Here is a 14,428-nt window from a genome sequence, read left to right as displayed (position 1 = left end):
TGAACCACATCCTAATATTCTAAAGGAGCTGATTAAAACCTTGTGAACCAAAGCAAGAGAAGATAAGTCACATTATTTTATATTCATGATTGATACTAAATTGAGAAGAGCTGTAAACTCCACTAAGGACAAATATATAAGTACTTAGGACATTCATATATAAGGGCTAGAAGGTTTAACCTGGGGGAATGAAGCTAATACTTCTAAAACAATATAATCCCGAACTCAAGTATTGGATAAAGAAAAACTTTGCTACTTTCCAAGGCTAACAGAAGCCTGCATCAGAGCAGAACTGTCTGACTCTCTGTACATAGCCCAAGCACAATTCCTCCAGAAATCACCTATAATACGGAAAGAGTGATAGTAGAAAACAATTTAAACAAATACTTCCAAAGCTAAGAGACATTACAAACTAAACAGATGTAGTACATTGAAAATTATCCAAATTGTAAGCTATCACCTTTAAATGCTTTGGGATTTTTCCTGGCTCCACTTGCAAGCTCTAGTACTCAGTCAGGTTTGCAGACAACCTAGGCTCAAGCAAGGTGGGGTGAGCTGTATTTCTTCGCCTAATAAAGCAGCATGCTTTGTTTTGTCGTCTTTTGGTTATGGGGTATTACTGTTCTGGATTCCGATGATGAAAGCAGCATTATGTTGGAACGTTTCAGTAAGAGTATTTGATATTTCTATCTCGCTTCCCTGAGCGTACAGGGCATCCCCACTATGGCTGTCTAGACTGGCAAGTTTTTCCAGAAAATCAGCAGCCTGCCAGCTGTCTACACTGGCCACTTGAATTTCCGGAAAAGCACTGACGATCTCATGTAAAATCATCAGTGCTTCTCCGGAAATACTATGCTGCTCCCGTTCAGGCAAAAGTCTTTTTCCAAAAGACTTTTGCACAAAAGGGCCAGTGTAGACAGCATAGTGCTGTTTTCCACAAAAAAGCCCCGATCGCGAAAATGGCGATCGGGGCTTTTCTGCGGAAAAGCACGTCTAGATTGGTCATGGACGCTTTTCCGCAAAAAGTGCTTTTCCAGAAAAGCGTCCTACCAATCTAGACGCGCTTTTCCAAAAATGCTTTTAACGGAAAACTTTTCCGTTAAAAGCATTTTCAGAAAATCATGCCAGTGTAGACATAGCCTATATGTCCATTGGCCCGATAAACCCAGGGTTGTGAGCTCAATCTTTGAGGGGTCCATTTAGGGATCTGGGGCAAATCGGTCGGGGATGGTACTGGATCCAATGACCTCTTGAGGTCCCTTCCAGATCTATGAGATAGGTATACATTAAAAAAAAAAAAAAGTGGCCATACAACAGAAAGCAGGAAATTTTTTTCCTGTGGCTGTCTTCGTTTGTGCGAATTGGTCTTTTTTTTTTTGCACAACATAAAAGCAGAGAATGGGAGGACTTCTAATACAACAGTTTCTATAAGCATCAGTGATGTTAGTGTGGAACTGACATCTACGAGGGCGACGTATAACAGGGATGCCCTGTATGCCAAGTGCATACAAAAGGACAGGTCATCTAGACCATCTCCCTACCTAAAACCTCTCCAATGCATCATTAGTGATCTACAGCCCATCCTGGACAATGATCCTCACTTTCACAGGTCTTGGGAGGCAGGCCAGTCCTTGCCCACAGACAACCCGCCAACCTGACGCACATTCTTACTAGCAACTATCCATCACACCATAATAACTAACTCAGGAACCAATCCATGCAACAAACCTCGGTGCCAACTCTGTCCACATATATACACCAGCAACACCATCACAGGTCCTAACCAGATCAGCCATACCGTCACTGGTTAATTCTCCTGCACATCTACTAACATAATATATGCCATCATTTGCCAACAATGCCCCTCTGTTATATACATTGGCCAAACTGGACAGTCCCTACGTAAAAGAATAAATGGACACAAATCAGATATTAGGAATGGCAACATACAAAAACCTGTAGGGGAACACTTCAATCTTCCTGGACACACAATTGTAGATCTAAAGGTAGCCATCCTGTAGCAAAAAAACTTCAAGACCAGACTTCAAAGAGAAACTGCTGAGCTACAGTTCATCTTCAAGTTTGACACAATTAACTCAGGATTAAACAAAGACTGTGAATGGCTCGCTAACTACAAAAGCAGCTTCTCCTCTCTTGGTATTCACACCTCCAGATCAGCTACTAGAAGTGGACCTCATCCTCTCTGATTGGATCCACCTAGTCATCTCCAGCCTGATTCTGGCCTGCATATTTATACCTGCCTCTGGAAATTTCCACTACATGCATCTGACGAAGTGGGTCTTTGCCCACGAAAGCTTATGCTCCAACACTTTGGTTAGTCTGTAAGGTGCCACAAGACTCCTCGCCGCTTTCTCTAGCACTGCATATGATAAAGCCAATATGTTCTTGGGTTGTATCCACAAAGACACTGGGATACATCTCCTTCATGGGATGGAGTTAGCAGTTCCTCTCTCTCTCTAGCTTTGGTGACAATGCAACTGAATTCACACATTTATCTCTGGGCACTTCATAAACCTGAGAGATTTCCAAACTGGAGCTAGTTTAGAGAAGCAGCAAAAATAATCAAGACCCGGAGCAAGTTGTACAGAAATATTAAAAGAACTAAAACTGGAAAGCTGTCTAGTTGTCTATTAGAGAGGAAGCCATAAGAGTCTACACATATCTGAAGGGAGTAAATACGAAAGAGGAGAGGAAACTATGTAGGGTATACTGGGATGCAAGTAGATGAAGTAGGCTGGAGTTAACAAGACAAAATTTAGACTGAATATACAAGTTCTTAAGAGTGATCTCTACTATGCTGTGCAATAGAGTCTCCCAAACTAGATTGTGTACTCCATGTGTAAACCAAAGCATTAGTAGTTGCCTTAGTCTCCTCCAGAAGACTAACTCCACTGCTGGCTTCCAAAATGTCATACCAAACATTTGCAGGGTAGGGGCTGTTTGCTACTCCATTATTTAGGACCAGGAGGGATGGGAGGGAGTAATCACAGCCACTGTGGGTCACACCTTTCAACTCTTCTTTAAAAGCTATCTGCTAGAAGTATTGACCAATGACTAGAGAAGTCAGACTACAGAAGTCGCACATTACTGCCCTGTGGAAACTAGGGTAACTTGCCAGGGCTCAATACAACAAAGGACTTCCTACCAAGGCAGCTTCCCACAACAGTTGTTGGGAACTTGCCACTTGTCTGCAGGTGTTAACAACTGTATGCCCCCTTTCACACTCAACAAAAAACAAAAAACAAATAAAAATAGAACACTAACATTCCATAAACTCGATACCCTTTCCATGCAGAAACATTGTACCATCTGCTTACTGAAGCACTTACAGAACAAAATGGATTTTTTAAAAAAATCCCTGTTTTCTGTTTGTTTTCATGGTTCTAGTGCTATAGGCTGAAGCAAAGATGCTCATCTCAAAGTGCTACTGTCCTGTGGCAACCTCAAGGAGACTTTGGCCAAAGTTGGGACATGCAGGCGAGGGTTCTCATGACTTATTCTTTCAGAAAGGGATCAGGAGAGGAATCTTCTTCTCTGCCTAACTCTTGGAGAAAAGATGCTTTTAATGAAAGCCTTTAAATGGCATTCAAGGGCTTGGCGCTGGGAGTCCGAGGGGATGGGGAGAGGTTATGTTAGCTTTCAAAAGGCTTTTTGATTGCTAAGTAGTCTAAACCCAGAGCTGAGGCAGAGCCCCCAGATGATGAAAGTGGCCCTAAACGAAGCTTGGCATATCCAATGTGGCTGTGAAGGGGGAAAAGAAGGGGGAGCAGCCACTGAATGAGGATGAACCCCAGGAAGCTATCTCGCTCCAATGGCGAAGATTTTCCAGCTGGCCTTGGGAATCCAATGTCTGGGCAGCCCACGTCATGCTGCTGTCCATGCTCCTTTCCGTTTGAACACAGCTTCCCTAAGGCTTAAAGCTGCTAGTAAATGAAAAGGAAGAAAAAACCTTTTGTGTCTCAAGGCAAGTTTGGGAAAGAAAAAAAAAAGAGAAACAGACAGAGAGAGAACATGTGTGTGGTCTGCATGGGAGACTTTTGACTTTGTTTTTTTGGCTATTTTATTCCTTAGCAGTGAGAGTTCCTGGGGCTTCTTGGCATAAGGTACAGCTAGATCACAGGAGCATCTTCAGCCCACCCAGGGGCCAGAGGTCAGTTCACAGCAGACACAATCCTGGAGCCGAGGAGGCTGCTTCAAAGAGTTGAGAAGTCAAGAGAAATTAAAGTCAGAAATGGTCTGAGCCAGGGCAGAGAGGTATCAGGCTTAGGACTTTCCCATATTCCTTAACTCACCCACTAAAGGCTCTTGGAGAGGGGGAAATAGCACATTAAGCACAGGCCCTTTAAACAGGATTCTGAGGCACTGGCAATATCTCACTTCCACTGAGAGACTTTGCCCCCTAATTCCCATACACTCTGCAACATTTCTCTATTACTAGAAAGCTCTTGTATTGGATGTGAGTTACTAGGATATGAAGGAATAGATCAAGACGACAGAAAACTATATTTACCACTGGTACTTACAGGTAATGCCTGATTTTATAAAGGTCTTTGGGACCATCCCAGACCTTGGTAAAAAGCAGCACAGCAGTTTTTTCTTTGATACATTATTCCAATCTTGGGTAAGACTCTAGCTAGGTGAGGCAGCTTGAGCCTATTTCCTGACTGATGTATGTGCTCAGATTATTAGCGGACTACAATAGGAACAGGTGATGCTGCAGGTCAGGGGGGAGAGATATTGGCAGAGCTGCAGAGAGTCCCAGGTCTGAAAGAGTTGGAGTGCTACAGATGTGTTGGCAGAGCAAAGGCGGTTCCAGCCTGCAAGATGGCAGACAAGCACAAAGCTATTCCTCCTTCAAGAGCAGTGTTTATATTTTTGCAGTATGCTTTTCTATTACTGTTTTTGAAAAAAGCCATTTAGAACAAGAGGTAAAAGATTTAAGCAAAATGCTGTGTGATATGAAACATTCAGTAAATTCCTTGAACTTGTGAAATCCAGAACCACAAATCTGCATTTTCCTCCCCCCAAAATAAAGGAGAAAAATAAAGGAGAGAGAAAATATATGAACCAGCCCCAGTCTTTGATTTCTTCTCATTAAATCTGAAAGTATTAAGAGCAAGAGCATTTTCCTTTGAGAGTCTGGAAAGGATCAGTAGCGGAGAATAGAAATCAAAGCATTTATTAGTTCTGATTTTGGGAGCACAAGATGTTAAGCTAGTGCAATGCTTCCAAACTACGGTACGACTCCCTGGAGGAACCAAGAGCATCTCAGAAAAAAATTATCAATATGCTGTTTGTTTTTTCTAATTAGAAACTATTAATTAGGCTTAAAAATCACCTGCATCTTACCTATGGGTCTGCATCTTATTCTACTGCTGTGGGTACTGGGGGCACTCTCTACGGTCTCTATTCCTGCAGGGGGGCCTTGGGCAGGGAGACTTCTCACTGAGGAAAGCAGTCTGTGAGAAATGTCTGTACTGAAAGGCGCCTGCTAAAGCACAGAACACAGCTATGTTCCTGCTCTAGCAGACAGGAGAAGGAGGCTTAGGGACAGACAATGCATCTTTTCTTTATAATGGAACAATTTTTACCAAGTAACCAATGACTGACTGAAGATGATTTTAATGAAGTTAAACAGAAAAGAAACAAAAGTATACAATACATTGATAGCTGTGTTTGGATTTTTGCTTCTCAATATTGTAGCAAAAAGTCTCCAACAACAATGTGCCATTTCTTTTTCAAAGGATAGTGAAAGAAAAAGTATAAAGCCAGAAAAACTGAAACATTTAGAGAGCAAACATCCAGAATTCATAAACAAAGCCTGCAATGTTTTCCTTCAGAAAGGAGAAGAAATCAAGTGGCAAAAAAATTCAGATCTAAAGAAGCAACTGCTCCTTAGAAGCATCTTAAATTGTAGTCCTTACACATTATCTGAAAGACCAATCTATTTTCAGCACCAACAAAATATGTAACATTATGACTGTGGAATAAGCAACAATGATACTAAAAACTAGTGTATGTCAAATAATAATTCCAGTGATGCACTGATGACCATGCAGAAAATGCCCAGGACCAGCTGAAAGAGTAAATTAAGAAGAGTAAATGTTTTGCCCTGAACCTAAATGAATGCACTAACAGCCAACAATGCTCAGTTTGTGTATAGTCAAAGCAGGTATAATAGCTTAAATACAATTGTTTTGCAAAGAAAGGCCAACCCAAACACTTGCGAGGAAAAATTAAAAATCTTCAGATTTGCAGTGGACAATGCACTCATGGGGGATAGCCAGGATCAGAAAGAACAGTGGCATTGCAGCATGAGTAAAGTGGCACCAGCAGCAATGTGGACAAGCTGCGGCATCCAAGTAGTACAGAAAACCTTGGACACAGTTAATAAATGTGTCAGTTTTACAAAACCCCGAGGTACTGAATATGTTTTAATATGCTATGCAAAGAAATGGACTCTGATCACACTCTGATCCTGTTTCACAGTGAAATCATGTGGTTATCACATGGAAAAGTGTTACAACATGTCTTTGAATTACATGAGAAAAATCATGATTTTCTTCCTTGAGAAAATAAGCCCTGAAGGTTACATATGAAATGTGGACTCCTAGACTTGTTAGCTTACCTGGTGGACATTTGGCAAACCTAACATGTCAAAGTAGGAATATTCACATCTTAAAGTTATCAATGAGAAAAATTAGAGGATTAATAAAGAAACTGTGTTTCTGTGACAAGAAACAAGTTACTCCAAATGTTTTCAGTGTTACCAGACTTGTTATAAAGATCAAGGTGAAAGTCTTAAAAATTCTATTACAGGCCAAATATTTATTAATGTGTTTGGATTGTGTTCCCATTTTGTTCATTATTTTCCTGAAGTTGAACATGAACCATCAGAGGTCAATTGGATTTGAAAACCATAGTAGCAGCAGCTAATTCCATTTCAAACTCAAGTATCTTGGCTGAAGAAAATTTTAGAATTGCCAAACGCTAATACACCGAAAACTAAGTTTTCAAATTTAACAAACCAGGAATTCTAGATTTACGTTAAAGGAAAGTAAAAACACCACAGTGATAAGGCAATGAAAGTGCTGCTTCCTTCACTTCAGTTATCTCAGAGTCTCTTATTTTCAGCAACAATTTCTGTGAAAGTGAAACTGAGAAATCATTTAAACTTGAAAAATGATTTGATGTCTAGCATCATTAGAGATTCAACTAAACATTTCTCTACTATGCAGTTTCAGACAGGCCTGTTCTCACTAAAAAAAAATCTTAGGCTGTGTCTGAACATGCCAAACAATTCATATTTTCAAATTACAGTTTTAGAAACATGGATTAGATTAGATAATATAAATTGTACATAGTTAAATAAAGTTGCAAAATCATCAAAACTCTAATGTCCCACTCAAATCTATTGTCCTGAACACCTGAATTTAACATTCACTCCATTAAACAGCATTTAGCTCTCAGGAGCCATCAACTTTTAAATATCTATAAAGGAGCTGTGGTAACTAAAATATTTGGGAACCATGGAGCTAGTGGGCCAGTTCTGGTGAATGAATTGCCATCCAGGCTCCCCCCCCCCCCCCCAGTTACAGAGGTTGGTGGGTTTCTTGCTCAGAACTGCGAGTTAGCTCTGGTACAGGAATCCCTGATGTCCCATGGGGTGTAACACAGAGCCCCGGTTGGGACCCCTGCTTTCAATCCTCATTAGTTTGAAGAGTCGACTTCTGCTTGAACTTGACCTGCAGTGACCCTTAACATGGAAAAACCAGTGACCGAGTACTTCAAGATGTTTGTCTGGGATATGAAAGGCTGACTCATTCCTTTGCATTTACAGGCAGTCCCCGACTTACGCGGATCCGACTTATGTCGGATCCGCACTTACAAACGGGGCTCTCTCGCCCCGGAGGTCGAGGTGGCGGATTGCTACCTGCGAGCTCCGGGGCGAGAAAGCCCCGTTCGTAAGCTGCTCCGGTGCCCCATGTCTGCTGGAGACCGTCTCCAGCAGACCAGGGGCACTGGGCGGGTTCCCGCGCTTCTGAGGCTTTGCCAGAGCAAAGCCTCAGAAGCGCGGGAACCCGCCGCGGCTGTGGCTTCAGTCCCGGTGCCTGTGGTCTGCTGGGGACCGTCCCCAGCAGACCACAGGCACCGGGACTGAAGCAGCAGCCGCGGCGGGTCCCGCGCCTCTGAGACTTTGCCAGAGCAAAGCCTCAGAGGTGCGGCACCCCACTGCCGCTGCGGCTCTGCTCCCCGTGTCCCTGATCTGCTGGGGGGGGGGGGGGGGCGCAGCTAGTGTGCCCCCCCAGCAGACCAGGCTTTTGTTTTGGACCCTGGGGCAGAGCAGCTGGGGCGCTGCCGATTGGTCCTGCAGCGCCGCTCTGGGCACTACTGGACCAACCCGGCAGCACCCCAGCTGCTCTGCCCCAGGTCCTGATTCAGCCGCTGCTGGTCAGTTTCAGCAGCGGCTGAATCAGGATGCCTGGGGCAGAGCAGATGGGGTGCTGCTGGGTTGGTCCAGTAGCACCGAGGAGCGGCGCTACTGGAGCAACCCAGCAGCACCCCAGCTGCTCTGCCCCAGGCATCCCCAAGTCAGCTTCTGCTGAAACTGACCAGCGCTGACTACAGGAAGCCCGAGGCAGAGTTGCTCTGCCCTGGGCTTCCTGGAATCAGCCGCTGATCAGTTTCAGCAGCAGCTGACTTGGGGACACCTGGAGTTCTTAAGTTGATTCTGTATGTAAGTCAGAACTGGCGGTCAGTTTCAGCAGCCGCTGAATCTGGACGCCAGTTCCGACTTACATACAGATTCAACTTAAGAACAAACCTACAGTCCCTATCTTGTACGTAACCCGGGGACTGCCTGTAGTTCCCTTGCCTCCCCCTCTCTTTTGCCCACTGTAGGGAAACTAGCAGCTCAATCAGATCTTCCTTTGGCTGAGAAGCCTTGGAAAGGACCGAGGTGTGACCTAGTTGAGATTGACAACCACCGTGCTGGAGACAGCAATCTGAGTTTGGACTCAGAGGATGTAGCAGCAGTGGCTGGCTGCCATGAAGGGCCTCCCGAATGAGTTTTCGATTCACCATTCATGGCTCTATCATCATCTTCCAGGAACAAGTAATGGCTGGGAATTTAAAAGTGTGTGAATCAAGTACGGGCAGGTGTGAGTGGGTGGGCAGGGACATTAACTTCAGGTGAAAAATGGAACCACAATTCTAGTCTAGAATGTACAGCTAGGAGTGAAAGTGAAATTAGTCTGGGAGTCAAGTGACAGGCTACTCTGCTGAAGAAAACGTTAGAAAGGGCAGATCTCAATGCTGTCATCTCTGGACCAAGTACACCTTGTTTCAAAGGTGTTTCTCTCATTGTTGCCAAAAACCCTTGAGTCTTCTTGGAATCCTTATAACAGACAAAGGGCAAGAGCAACTGAATCTTATCACTGACTCCCAAACCCTGAGCCTCACCCAAAAAGTGTAGTGTTGTGGGAGAGAGGGGTATATCCTCTAATGATTCCCTCATTCTCAGGGGAGACTGAGGAAGGCTGATCAAAACAAGTGGTGACACTGACTTGCCACCATCTGGTTTCATCCACCCCCAACTTTGAATTCTTCCTCAAAAGTAAACCATAATGAGCTGGCTGTAAAAGAACTGTTTCAGGCCTAGAACAAATCACTGCTGCAAAGATATCACACTGCACATTCAAACAATCAGTTCAGTTACTGTTTGCTAATCACATCAAGGGTGCCAACTTTCTGTAAGTTCCAACTCCAGCCTCTGATCCCACCAAGAATTAGAGATAAGCCTAAGCAAATCTAGATTCATACAGTCCCCAAAGAGTGGGTTTGTCTAAAAATCTGTGTCTGGCTCTGAATCTTGTCGCCTGAGCCCATCTGTACTGCTGCTCTCTGGAGACCAGGTTCCATTCAGTTTAACCCACAGCAAAATGCAGACACTACATGAAGATTTGGATCTCGCTAGCTACGATGAGCAGCACAGCCCCACAAGGGTCTATAAGCATGTTTTTACCACTAAGGCAGTTACTGAGCCAGTCAATTGCTGTACATGCAGCCTACAGTTAATGTTGCTCTAGTAGACTCTGCCCCCCCACCCCCGCTGAATAAGATGTGCCCAATTACATGTGTCTGAGCTCAACTCTGGCACAGCAGGCTGACCTTTGGTGCAGGCTGCTGATTGGCAAGTTAGAAGCACGTGACAGCAAGCAAGCAAACAGGGAGCAAATGATGCATGAGGTGACAGATGAGTTGTGGCGGGGTTGCTGTGCCCTTTTCCTGCTGTCTTGCTATTGGGTTAGTACAGTACACCAAGTTGAGTGGAAACAGTAAGGTTCAGGAGAATCCACAGGAGAGACGAAAGAAGAAAGAAAAGCTCAGCTGCTAACAGAATCCAGACATGGCACAATGAACCCAAATTGGCTGCAGGAGATGAGGTGACTGCAGCACCCTTACAGATAAAAAAGTCAACCCATGGAATGAAACTTCCTGCTTCCTCAGGGCAGATCAGTAGGAATCATATGTAAAGAGGGATAGGGGTGTTTCCTCCTACAGCAATGAAAAGGCAAGATGAGCTTGAGCACATTCAAATGGTCCCTTTCCTGTGTCTACAAGGACCACCAGGCTTTGGAGAATCTCAGTCCTGCCTCCTCACCAGCTTTTCAAAAAATGCCAGTAACACTGCAATCCCCTTTTGTTTAAATGCCAAGACCTGTGTCACGATTTTCTTCTCTGGGTAATTTTGTGATCAGTTTTAATAAGGGCAGCTCCAAGCAGCCAACATGCTTAATTTTAACTTCTGTCCAGAAGGGAAACTGAACAGCTATTTCCTACAACTGGGCCAATTTCTCACAGTTACACTGAGATCCATTATCTACAAAGTTCTTTCTACTTCTAGAACAAGTGCTTAAAAAAGGTCCCTCTTTCCTGCTCAGTGGAAATCCCCGACATACATGCTGCAAAAAAGTCACTGAACATGGCTCCTGGTCCATTCAGAATGTGAGAGAATACCCTCTGCCCCTTTAATTAAACAAGAATGTATTGTGGTGTTTTAGTGGGGAATGGGGAGACTGAAGAGAAGAGGAGGGGTGCTTACTTACACAGCACACTGGCTAGATAAGAAGCATACACCAACTCAAGAGGCAGCCTACATTCCACTCTTCTCCACTGCTCCCCTCCCTTTGATCCCTCACAGTACAGGATCAAGGAGATTGTCCATAGGCATCAGTCATGAACATAGGCCATATCAGAAACATGCTCCTACTCCTCTCTCTCTATACCTCCTCCTGGCTCTCAAAGCAAGACAATGGAGTATGACCTCTTGTGGTGAAGTGAAGCCATGCCCCAGCATTGTTCCAGAAAGCTACTAAAAAGGAGTTTAAAGGGGGAACAAATATTAGGCCAATGAAAGGCTTTGAAAATACATGGGAAGACAGTGGTAAGTTGGGGGTAATGAGGGAGAGGAGGAGGATGACTTACATGTGATGAAGTAGTCCTGCTGCCTCTTGAACTCCAGGCCCATGTAGTTGGGGCTGAATTCCTGGAACTTGATGGTGAAGCGGATCTCCTTCTCAGGGCGGTTGCAAGTCACTAGAACATTAGGATCCATGACAGTGCTGCAGGAGTCTGCCTGCTCCTGCTTTACCAGGTACAGCTTGTAGTATTCATAAGGTCTGGAGTGTTCTGCCTTGGGACAGATAATGTCCAGTTTGTCCCCAATCTCCGGGTAGATGACCAGCCCTTTACCAGCCATGAATCTAGAGAGGAAAGAGAGTGAGAGATTAGATTCATGGGCCCTATTTGGATGCAGACGAGGGGTGAAACTCCACATTTGTAGCTGCCCTTCTGCACAGATTTTGCTTGGCTGGCACAATATTCACAAATTTCATCCTGAGCAGAGCTCTCTCTCCCCTCACTCCTGGAGGAAAACCTAGAACTTGCTCCAAGTGGAACTGCCCGTCCCCGACACACACACTTCCATGCCACAAAACATTTTAACTTACAAAAGTTTTCCTGCCTGTGACAAATGCCTACAGCGAGGATGGAAAGTGCTGTGTTCTGAAGGTTTCCTCCCCTGCTCGCCACATTCAGGTACTTATCCCCCATGCCAGGACCATTGTAGGTTTGTTGCCTGCAGTACTTTATCCAGAACTCTGTCTAGTCCATTTTTAAATGGAGACTCATAACAGTCCCTCATTTTCCTCACTCTAACCTTCCTAAACAGTCAGTTGCACACAATTGCCAGGGAGAAGTGCAGATTTTTCTCCACTCTCAAATCTGGAAGCAGGGCTGGCCTTAGGGAAATGGCACCCTGGGCAAACCTGTGTTTTGGTGCCCCTGACCGCTGTGAGCATAGCACTACCCATTTCCCCTAGCATCCAATAGCTCCCCAACTCCTGCACCCCCATCCAGTGCCTCCTTTACCACTAATCCCTGCATTGAGCCCCCTTTGCCCCTAACATCTGCACAGTGCCCACTTCATCCCAACCCTTGCACTTCCAGAATGTCCTAACATACTACCCCTCTACCCAATACCCTCTATCCTCTTTGCCTAGCAACACCCGTGCCCACTTGCCCCTTAGCCTTTCCCTATGGTGCTCTGGGCATGGGCCCAGTTTGCCTGGCTCTGAGGCTGGCCCTGTCTGCAAGTGCCACAAAAGCAAATAGCAAAGTGACAGAACTAAGCTGTTGCTGCTGGGACCACTTGGACTGGATTACTGTGAGGATGGTGCTCTTTTGTGCCCTGGTGCAGAACACATGGATCCTGCTGAATGAAAGGAAGAGTACCTTATACAGATTGCCATGCTTGGGAACATATGGCTCGGTCATCAGGTTTCATTTAGAAAAGGGACAATTAACGGGGGGGGGGGGGGGCATGAGAACTGGTGAACCAAGTTTCCTTCAATCTTTTCCATCCATGTGCAGAATAAATTTTATGTGCACCAAACATTTGCAAATGTGCACCACCGGTAGACACTAGAAACCTAACTGTGGGCACGCTGCTAATCAGCTAGGTGGCAAGTGAATCTCTCATGAGCAGCACAACAGCACACAACTTACAGGGAATACTGCTGGTGAGTGTGGAGAGATCCTTTCCACACCGTCACTACCAACAGGATTGTAATTCCTGAATAGGGAATTGAGTAAGAGCTCTAATTCAACAGGCTGCCACCTGCTAACACCTAAGTTGCCTCAGAGTTCTGAACTCAGCCATATGCCCAAAAGGCGTGGGAAGACTGGACAGAAAATGGCAAGGAGGGGTAGAAGCTATTCAGGGCTGGAAGGCAGGCCATTACTAAGCAAAAAGAAAGAAGGAAATGTAGCTAACACTCAGGTTCCATTATTACAAGGCAATTACTCAGCTGAATTTTAAACAGCAATTATAGAATTGGGGCAGCAGAAAGGGAAGGGGGCAGAACATTTAGCATAAGCAGTATAATCTGTTCTTGATGGAAGATTAATATATGTTAACCAAAAAATCTCTCTGCTGTGGAGCCATAATCCCCTTGATAAAATTTGGGTGCTTTGAGAATTGGACGGCTCACCCAAATGGACTGGACCTCTGTTCATTTCTTCCCTCTCTCCTCCCAGATGTAATTCATCCCTTCCTCACCATGAAGCCAACCAAAAGATTTCACTCTGAGGATATGGCCAACATATCCTATTCTTCCCTCCTCCATTCCACAGAGATTTGCACAAGTCAAAACTACAGGCATCTAAGAAACAAGATCAGACACAAGATCAACCTGCTTTGTGGCTTCCATACAAGTCTTAGCAAGAAGCTAAAGTGCTGAAGCCAGAGTGAGCAGCCGGGCTTCAAAATTCCCATCACATGAGCTCCACAGAGAGGAATTGCAGGCCAAGCTCAGAGGAGGCAGGCAGGAAAGGTGGAGTCTGAGCCCACATACTCTTGGCAAGGATTGCAGCTGCAGTATGGCAAAAGACAACCAAAACAGACCTCACCGGCATCCACTGCTTCAGAGACTGGAGTAGCCCTGGTTCTAATTGCCTGGCCCTCCCCCACGGAAAAGCTATGGGGCAGCAGTGACTTTTATATTTGGTAAGAGTCACTCCCTAGTCTAGAATTCAATTCAGGCACAGCAGGGACTCTTGAATATCATTGCACCATGACCCTGTTCTGACAACAAAAATTACCACATGACTTGGGGGGAGGGCAAGGAGACCAAAGCCCAAGCCTACCTAACACTCCCCACAGATACCAGTCAAATTGTGTTTCTGCCCAAGCTACTGATATTAGCGTATAATCGATTTCACAATTAGATGATAAGTGTGGGCTTATCATATTGACTACACGCAACCGGCCCCCCCTTGCTGCCTCTATCCCAGAGGCAGCAGCATGTGGGGCTGGATGGGGTGGAGGGGGGGGCGGGGAGAGGAA

The 14,428-nt window shown here is 44.9% G+C and overlaps 1 protein-coding gene across 1 annotated transcript in view; it reads right to left on the bottom strand.

The window, feature by feature from the left end:
• EFNB1 (ephrin B1) overlaps window positions 1-14,428 on the bottom strand; it is a 134,071-nt gene that overhangs the window by 37,248 nt on the left and 82,395 nt on the right. Inside the window, exon 2 of the mRNA XM_014579826.3 lies at window positions 11,509-11,786. Within this exon, the coding sequence (XP_014435312.1) occupies window positions 11,509-11,786 (278 nt within the window). The remainder of the gene's footprint in view (window positions 1-11,508; window positions 11,787-14,428) is intronic.

This window comes from Pelodiscus sinensis, chromosome 13, assembly GCF_049634645.1.
Source record: "Pelodiscus sinensis isolate JC-2024 chromosome 13, ASM4963464v1, whole genome shotgun sequence".
In the NCBI taxonomy this organism is placed as follows: Eukaryota; Metazoa; Chordata; order Testudines; family Trionychidae; genus Pelodiscus; species Pelodiscus sinensis.
This window is presented reverse-complemented; position numbering and strand designations above follow the sequence as displayed.